Genomic DNA, 9306 nt, shown 5'->3' with positions numbered 1-9306 from the left:
TAATAACAAACTTTATAAAAAACAACACAAGGGATTCAGAATGTAAATATTCGCACTTTCTTGAATGTATTCTATAATGTATAAGCACTTTTTGTGGAATTTCAGTTTTTCCTGTGTGTTTGCCGATGTCGGAGCATATTTCCGGATTGGGCGAAACACTTTCCACACTCTGGGCATGCGTATGGCTTCTCCCCGCTGTGGGTCCGCTCATGCTTCATGCAGGTGGAGTAGTCCGCAAATGCACGGGTGCAGGTCCGGCACTTTTTATGTTTCTCGCCTGTGTGAATCTGGAAGTGTGTGCGCAGAGTGGACTTCTGGGTAAAGGCCTTGCCGCAGATGGAACATTTGTGAGGCCGGATGCCGGTGTGGGTAGCCATGTGATAGTTCAAGTTGGTGTTTCCTCTGTAGGTCTTCCCGCACACAGGACACTGGTGTTTGGAGTGCTTAAACTTGACGGCAGATGACACAATGACAGCAGACGACACGTTCCTGGCCTCTAAAACATCACAGGGTTTTGAACAACTATCCATGATGGACTCGTACACACACAGATCATCAAAGTTAGAACACTCGTTTTTCAGGCTGGAATCCTCAAGAAACTTCTGTTGCAGTTGGTCCATGGCACTAGAGTAAGGAGAAATGGAGCCACTGGAATTGATGGAGGCATTGTCACTGAAGCTGTAGTATCCACTGTCAAACTCCTCATCCATGAAATCAGAAGCCAAGTTGTCGACGGTGATGCAGGGAACTTGGAAGTTATTGAAGCTTGGTACAGGCTGTCTGAATGGTTGCTAGGTGATGACAATTATAGGTAGTTTCATTCATGACGTTCCAGACTTCTGTTAATGAAGCAGATGATTTATATTATCATTATTATTATTATATCTTTTCAGTACTTGTAATTCAAAAACCATTTTGTGGATATGATATTCTCATGTATTCACATATAGGATTTGTCCTGATTTTGACTTCTTATATCATAAGCTCATAAGTTATAAAATGTTACATTTGGTCTTCCATTAATTTTTAAATAAATTCTGTCATGGTATTTTGAAGGTAAGATGTAATGAATTAAATTATTACAATTAAATAAAATCTAATATCATATAAAGGACTATATATGATAAGGACCTAAAATGGCCCCCTGAAATGAACATCATCATTTTATTGAAATTCTTTGTTTTCTTTGTACAGATATATATGTGATGTTTTTACATAATGTTCATTTTGATTCAACTGCCCACAATTTAGAAATATAAAATCATAAAGACAACCTTTCCCCACCATTGTTTGCATTTTCAGCATAAAACAGCTTGTTTTCAAGTAGTTTTTCTTTCCGGAAACATAGAGCGCATGCTTGAACAAACAAAATATTTAAATCAGAGATGAATCTAGCCAAGTGTCATGTACAAATTTTGATTATCCATAATCTAAATTTTTGTAAAGGACAGGTTATCGTGTCGAAGATTTTACTTCTGTTTATTTTGTTTTTCTTATAAATTTTAGCGCGATTTTAATCAAAATACTTTCTCAGGGTTTGAATATGGCTATATTGTTCGGAAAAAGCTTTTGTTAGGTTCAAATGATGGTTAATCTCATTTACTCGTTTATCTAAATTCATGATAGTAAAAACGTCAAATGTCTTAGAGTTTTAGATAATTGAATTTCCTCACCTGTCATCTTTATTTTGCTAAAAGCATTTACAGGCATTATATACTTCAAAGGGAATTAATTGGCTAGGTAATTTACTTATGGATTAACTCAGGTGTCATAGTCTGAGCTATTATTCATTTATCGTTTTACACATGTTACATAATTTTTGTTTTATATACTGTTGAAATTCTTTTGTACAATAGTCGGAATCGGACAGCCGTCCCGATATCACCGATCTGTATCAAAATTACTGTCAGGTCCTTAATAAATGTTGAAACGCTGATTGGACTTTCCTCGGTTACTTTTACCAAATTGAGGGCTACCACCCGAGTGTTGATCGGGTTATAGTACAGCCGAGTGTCGATCGAGTTGTACAGTGGTCCTTATTGGTGGTGCTAATTTTATTGTCGGTAATGTCATGTACAAATTTTGATTATCCATAATCTAAATATTTGTAAAGGACACAAGGCTAATAGGTGGCAAAAAAATGTCCTTGTTCAAGCATGCGCTTTATATTCCCCATTCATAAAAAGATAAGAAAAATGTCAATTTTTGACTGATCTTGATTTAATTATAGAAATAGCGTCATTTCTGACATCATATACTGCCAGTGAGTGCAAATAAATCAAATAAATAGGTGACAAATAGATTATACATTAGCTCTTCTAAAATATAACATAACATAACATTTTATTGTACCTGAAACACAAAAAAAAAATGGTGAATTATGGAGGCCAAATTTAACTCATAACATATGTAGTTTTTTGCAAATTATGCTATGATCAAGGAAATTTAAGATACTTTTCAATTAGTGAACGATCAATTTGTAATTTGTACGGCGAATTGTATAAATCATAATCATCTGCACAACTTTAGATACAGATTAAACATTCAAAACGAACTTCTGGAAAAAAAATCCTCTCGACATCTTTTTAAACAACACTTCATTTACAATTTTCTAGCAAAATACACACGTGCATCCAGCAAGGCGTGAGACTTTGTTTACTTCGAAGTTACACATGTACTTGAAAATCAAGCCCGGGCCTTTTCATCCCCACCTTCCCTCCCCCCCCCCCCCCCCCCCCCGGGAAACAACACGCAGCAAAAAACTGGGATAGACATCTTACACACTGTTTTTCATATGATAAAAAAAAAAAAATCAACTTCTTTCGCGTGCGGAAACGCCCCAAATTTAAAGGGGAATTCGAGAATTAGTTTGTCTCAGCCATGTTTTGACACCTATAAATTTCTGTTTTACAGTGCAACACTCCAGCAGCCTACCATTCGGTCTCTGTCATTGTCTAGCTGGAAAACGCTGACAGTTTTGTCAAAGGACCCCGAGGCCAGGCGCCGTCCGTCACAGCTCCACGCCACGGAGTGAACTTTGGAGTCGTGCGCCGTGTGCTCTCGTATTCTCTTGTTTTGCTGAAAATGTTTTCGCATGTTTTCAATGTAAGTCGCCATCTTTGGATTTTGTAGAATAAAATCCTACCGAGTGGATTCAAAAGTTCCGGAAACCAGAGGCCCACATGACATATCGCTGACATAACAATTTCTAATGAAAGTCTTGCTGAAGTCTTACCGTTGTTTTAATTTCTTTATAATTACTGTGTTTCAGAATCTAAATTTCTGCGCTCTACCATACCTAAAGTAAAATCATCAATTCTGGCATTATTGAAAATTAATTTTAGTATTACTGGAACAGATAATTAGACAAAATTGCAACTGTATTTAATTTAAAAAATAATCTGTTTTCTGTAATCAAATTATCATGATTTTATAAATGCTTTTTTTAATATGGGTAATGCAAATTTGCATAATGTTGATCAATTTTTTCCATTTGTGTTGCAAGTTAGACATAACTTCTGTTTTCTAGATTTCTGATAAGTCTAGCCCCCCCCCCCCCCCCCCCCCCAAATAATTGTACAGTGATAATTGGGACGCATGATCGTACTGCTACATGTAGATTAAAAAATTCATGACCATGCAACCTTTAATAACTGTATTTTTTTCTACATTAATTATTCAACCATTACACATTTAACATGCATTTGTATCAGTCTCTACATTTGTATGCTGATGATGGGATTTGAACCCACTCTTCATTCCCATAGGAATGTGTGCACCATTACACCACACCAGCTTTTATAGAGAAATAGGGGAATTCTAGTCATAAAAAACAAAATGCTATTTCTTTAAAACTAAAAATAGCCTACATTTTAAAGCTGATTTGAATATGTTCAGCACACAGGCACCAGACGTTATATATTTTTTTCATAATAAAAATAAAAACCCTGTACCTTATAATGATAAAAATGTCAGATCTATTTAAACCTCCCAACAATGGGTGACCTGGATTCTGAACCAACACATATACACAAGCACAAATTACTTCCTGGCATTAAATTCATTCACGTGATCTTGCACAGGTAGCAACCGACCAGAAAGAATAAACACCTGACGCCCGCCATGTTGGATCGTGAAGACCTGTAGTTTACCAATGGGGTAACGTTAAGTAAGTTTTATATTCCACTTTCTTATTGTGTTTTCTTAATACCGGGTAGTCGAAAATCGTTTAGACAAATATTTTCTTATGTTTAAATTTATACTTTTTTTGTAAACAGTCATGAAAAATAAAAAAAAAATACTTGTACATGCATAACTCTACACAGATATAAATTTTATCCATGAAATAGAATATATCTGAATCTTAAATATAAGTACACATTAATCAAACCAAGATAATACATGTATACATCATATACATACTGAATTTACTTTTCAGGTTTAGTTCCCCTATAGTTACAAGGGTTCCCTAACCATGGACCCCTGGAACAGCGCCCAGGATGTTGTACGCTGCACCCTGTGTCAGGGCTCTGTGGCCCCCATGTACTGTGAAGTTTGTCATATACATCTGTGTAAAGACTGTGTAGAGACACATTTCTCTGATTCCTCTAAAGTTCATAATGTGGTGCCACTTAAACAATATCTAACCACTTTGAACTATCCTAAATGTAGGAAACACCCCACCAAACAATGTGAACTCCATTGTGAACAATGTGACATTCCTATTTGTGCAAAGTGTAATTCCTCTGGAAAACATTCAGGACATAATATAGTTGAAATTTTCCAAAGCTTTGAAAGTAAAACAAAACTTTTAGAAAAAGATTTGCAAGAATTAGAAAAATCCATTTATCTTAAATACAAAGAGATTGCATCCAACATCCAGGCGCAGAAAGCTGATCTGAGTAAAAACTCCCAGAAATTGACAACAACAATCAACAAACAAGGAGAAGTCTGGCACGGAGAAATAGACAACATTATCACAAACCTGAAATCTAGCGTGGAGGAAATGGAATCCAAACACCTGCCCATCCTAAATAAACAGGAAGATGAAATCACACGTACCATTTCTGAAATAACACAGACCATTGCTGAACTGAAGAAGTTACTGAACTCCAAAGATGTCAGCCTTGTCTCTGAGTACAAATCCAGGAATGCTGAATTCAGAAGATTGCCTCCTAAACTAAAAGTGTCCTTACCAAACTTTAGGCCTCAGGAAATCCACACAGATCAGTTGATTGAACAGTTTGGTTCTCTGTCAGCATTATCTTTTACAACAGAGGAACAAGACTACAGCATGGCGCCCCAGGGAGCCGAGTCCTCTCCCCCAGACCGGTTACTGATGGATCTACCCCGGGTCATCACAGCTATAGACACAGAGTATAGGTATGGAATATATAGTGGGATGTGTGTGAATGATACAGAAATCTGGACATGTGGTAAGGACAGCATGATGAACCTCTACAACCTCTGTGGGGAACTAGTGGAGTCCATCCAAACCAAGTCAGGGAAGTATCCATACGACATAGCAGTGACAAGGAGTGGGGATCTAGTTTATACTGATTCCGATGAATTAACTGTGAACATAGTGAAGAATACACAGATACAGACAGTGATCAGACTACAGGGGTGGAAACCTTACGGTGTCTGTAGTACCTCCTCTGGTGACCTCCTGGTTGTCATGGTCAGTGATGATACAGATGATAGTGATGAGAGTGACAATGATGATGATGATAAACAAACAAAAATTGTGCGTTACTCTGGCTCCACAGAGAAACAAAGTATTCAGTACGATGACAAAGGACAACTTCTCTATTCAACTGGTGGATTATTTAACACTAAATACATCAGTGAGAACAGGAACCTAGATATCTGTATGTCAGACCGTGACGCCTGTGCAGTAGTGGTGGTCAATCAGGCCGGGAAATTTCGGTTTACCTACACTGGTCCTCCCTCTACTACCGAAAAATCATTCTATCCATACGGCATCACAACAGACAGCCAAGGTCGGATCCTGACAGCAGACCAATACAACCACCGTATCCACATCCTGGATCAGGACGGACAGTTCCTCCGCTACATTGACAACTGTCATTTACAGGCTCCATGGGGTTTATGTGTGGACATCAGAGACAACCTCTTTGTGGCTGAGTATGACACAGGTGAAGTGAAGAAAATCCAATATTACATGTAAATCAATTAACTGTATCAATTATATGAAAACAAAGCGTATAAGTATATACATTGTATTACATACTGTGTGTAGATAAAATGTAAACAAACTATACACATTACATGCCATTGTATGGTGCGTATCAGATGTAAACACGTTGTGTGTGGATAATTTAATGTATCACACATAAACTGACCGTGTCTACAAGATGTAAACAGACTGTCTAAGTAACTGTATCTATGTTAGGTTTTCATGTCGTGAGTTAATCATTCCATTTCTTCAATCGTTATTTGTTTATATATCATATGTTTGTATGTAAACAAATTGTTCCTTGATATTGATATTACATCTCAAGGAAGCAGACCATGTTTATATATTGTATGTAAACAAACAGTGTTTATGTATCACATGTATATCAAGTGATTCTATGTACATGTATATTACATATAGACAAACTCCTTTTTCTATTAGATGTACTATATAAAGTGACTGTTTTTACTGTGTCTATAATCTGTGTTTGTTACATTAGAATGAATGGACTGTATTTGTTACATGTGGTTATCAGCAAACTCTGTGTGACATGTTTTAATTACACATCATGGGTTAACAGACAGGTAGCACTCAATTCTTTACCAGCAATGGAGCGAGGCCACAATTAAAGGGACTGAGGCCCATTACTTATATAGAGGAGTGATACCAGTATATTAACCCAATCAGAATTCATATCCAATGAGACAACTGTTTTGACTTACCTTTAAACCTTTAGAATTAGAGTTGATGTTTGATTTCCTGCTAATCTTGTATCTTCTGTTCTAACTTAATAGAATCCTTGTGTGGAATATTTTGTATTTTGTCCCTTTGTGTTTTTATCTAGGAGTTTTTGCAGAACTGCTTACAAGATTTTTAAAAATGTATTTAGACAATGAGTATATTGACGTATTATACGATACTGCTAATGAATGCTTTATGATAATTTGTTTTTTAATAAAACTTTAAACAAAGAAATCAATGTATTGTTCATCAGCAACTAGACTTTTAAATTTGACATCAAACACACGATGGCGTCAGAACTGTGGCGCCTGCAGGGTCAGCAACTGTCCAATTGTCATGCTAACAATTAATTTAATCTAAAAGAGGGAGAGGAATTTAATTATATCAAATAAAAGTACAAAGTTTGTACATAAAAGTACCAATACAAATTTGTCTTTGTTGAAGCAGCAGTTATACTGCCTGCCTGTGGTCAGTGATGCAGTGAGATATGAGTCTCTCTCTCTCTCTCTCTCTCTCTCTCTCTCTCTCAGCGAGTGCAGTAATGAGTGCAGGCTGACAGCAATATCTGAGATGAATTGACTGCTATTTGATGACTGTAACAAGTAAAATACATGTGAAATATGAAAAAAGTACTTGTTTTAAGATACAGTACTTAAGCTTTCAAAAAAGGCTGGATTTTACCCAAATTTCAGGTAGAGATGCTGAATTGACTGATCATAAAATGTCAATTTAAGATGCAAAATTGTTAATTCTGGATTAAGTACATTTAGCAATTAATTCGAATATGAAAAGCTGATATTTTAACAAATAATTTACTAATATTTCCATTTCTCTAAACCCCGCAGTTGATATAATTGGGAGATAATTTTTACGCTCTATTTGAATCATGCAAAAATTTAAGAAAGGGCATTCCTATGGCTTTAAACCAAATACTTGGTAGGGGGCACCTTAAAGTGCAACAAAACACCAGGAAGACCAAAAGTCAATTTTTGTAAACTGACATTAATAAAAATCAAAGTACTGACGGGAGTTAATTTTAATGATTATCATTTATTCAAAATCAACGATATATGATTTTGCATGGCAAGTAGTATCAGTAATCGAAATATTTCTGAGAAATTGTATGGATCCAGGCAGTATTGAACTCTTGTCTTGTTCAACCAAACGCTCGTCTATCTCGATCCGTTTATCTCCGACAAACAAGAGAGACTGTTTTGTCGGATATTAACAGAGACAGCCAAGCGTTTGGATGAACGAGACTACATGGAACTACAGCGTAGGAATACATATGACTTTGAAAAATATCTAAACTGTTTGTACAATTTAAAATCTTACTATTTTCATGGTATAAATAAAAAAGTTTTCTTGAAAAACAATGCTTCAGAATACATAGCATCGAAATTATCGATTATTTTCAAGAACTATATAAGTGTTGTCGGCGGTACTGATTTGTGCTTAGGTCCAAACACCGTTTCACATTTGCTCTGCCCGAGTAAGTGCATAGGAGAGTTGATTAAAATCAACTCCCAAAAATAAATTTATGCTCAATTACTTTTGCAAAATTGAGATTATTCATTAATAACTACATCTAATTCACTACATGTAATCTGGGATTGTGAAACATATATTAAAATCCATGCACCTAACTTGTGTCAAAATAATTGGAATAAAGCAAGTATGTATGTATAATTTAAAAATTACATCATTATTAAAAAATCTACTAAATGTTCATCTAGTCAAAGGGAGGCAACTTCATCATTTAAACAACATGGATATTGTCATTCCTGTGTTCAGTGAACAGTTTTTACATACTGTACTGCAGTAGAGCAGACTGAGAGAAAGCTTCCCACAGACTACTTCAATCAAATGGGCAAAACAAACAGTCTTTCGGAGTCATCAGGAGCAGAGGCTGTGACCTGCATGGAAAGGCAGAGGCTTCCAACAAGAACGGGACCTAAGAGTGCTGTGTGTACCTTCACACTCGACCATTACAATCGGAAAAATCTGTCTATATAGTCGATAAATGTAAATAAACTTCGTTATTGCTGAGTAGCTTATTGCTGAGTAGCTTGACTTTGGTGAAACAAATGCATAATTACCCCCAGCATCATCCAGACGACTGGTCTCTGTATTACGAACCCGACTTGAAATGTACACCCACCCTTCTCCACTCGCAAGGTTGTTGGAACAGGGAAGGCGGTCCAACACCCTTAACCCCCTTAGGCTATAGAACGAATAATTCTACCGTGACTAGGCTACGCTCAGGAGAATATTACAATGTATGAGCATATTAATTATAGTAAAAACTGCTGAAACTATTTTAAGTATTTATCTACTACAATTATCACTATAGGCCTAACATAATA

At 36.1% G+C, this 9306-nt stretch overlaps 2 protein-coding genes across 3 annotated transcripts in view; one reads left to right on the top strand and one right to left on the bottom strand.

Moving 5' to 3' along the window:
- Positions 1 to 7012, top strand: part of LOC117690181 (E3 ubiquitin-protein ligase TRIM71) — a 46400-nt gene extending 39388 nt beyond the window's left edge. The window contains exons 1-2 of one of the 2 annotated variants that reach the window (XM_034473600.2): positions 4012 to 4168; positions 4439 to 7012. In XM_034473600.2, coding sequence (XP_034329491.2) covers positions 4475 to 6190 — 1716 coding nt within the window. In that variant the 5' untranslated portion in view covers positions 4012 to 4168; positions 4439 to 4474 and the 3' untranslated portion in view covers positions 6191 to 7012. Of the gene's footprint in view, positions 1 to 4011; positions 4169 to 4438 lie in introns of those variants that run through there. The other variant, XM_066068352.1, reaches the window with a different exon arrangement.
- Positions 7 to 3076, bottom strand: LOC117689963 (zinc finger protein 22-like). Its single transcript, XM_066068360.1, has 2 exons — positions 2935 to 3076; positions 7 to 839 (listed from the first exon to the last, which is right to left on the bottom strand). The coding sequence occupies exon 2, from the start codon at positions 708 to 710 to the stop codon at positions 102 to 104; it is 609 nt and encodes a 202-aa protein (XP_065924432.1). The 5' UTR covers positions 711 to 839; positions 2935 to 3076; the 3' UTR covers positions 7 to 101.
- Positions 7013 to 9306: the final 2294 nt, after the last annotated feature.

Source organism: Magallana gigas, chromosome 8 (genome assembly GCF_963853765.1).
Source record: "Magallana gigas chromosome 8, xbMagGiga1.1, whole genome shotgun sequence".
NCBI lineage: Eukaryota > Metazoa > Mollusca > Bivalvia > Ostreida > Ostreidae > Magallana > Magallana gigas.
Note: the sequence above shows the minus strand (reverse complement) of the source record. Positions and strands in the feature narration are given on the sequence as shown.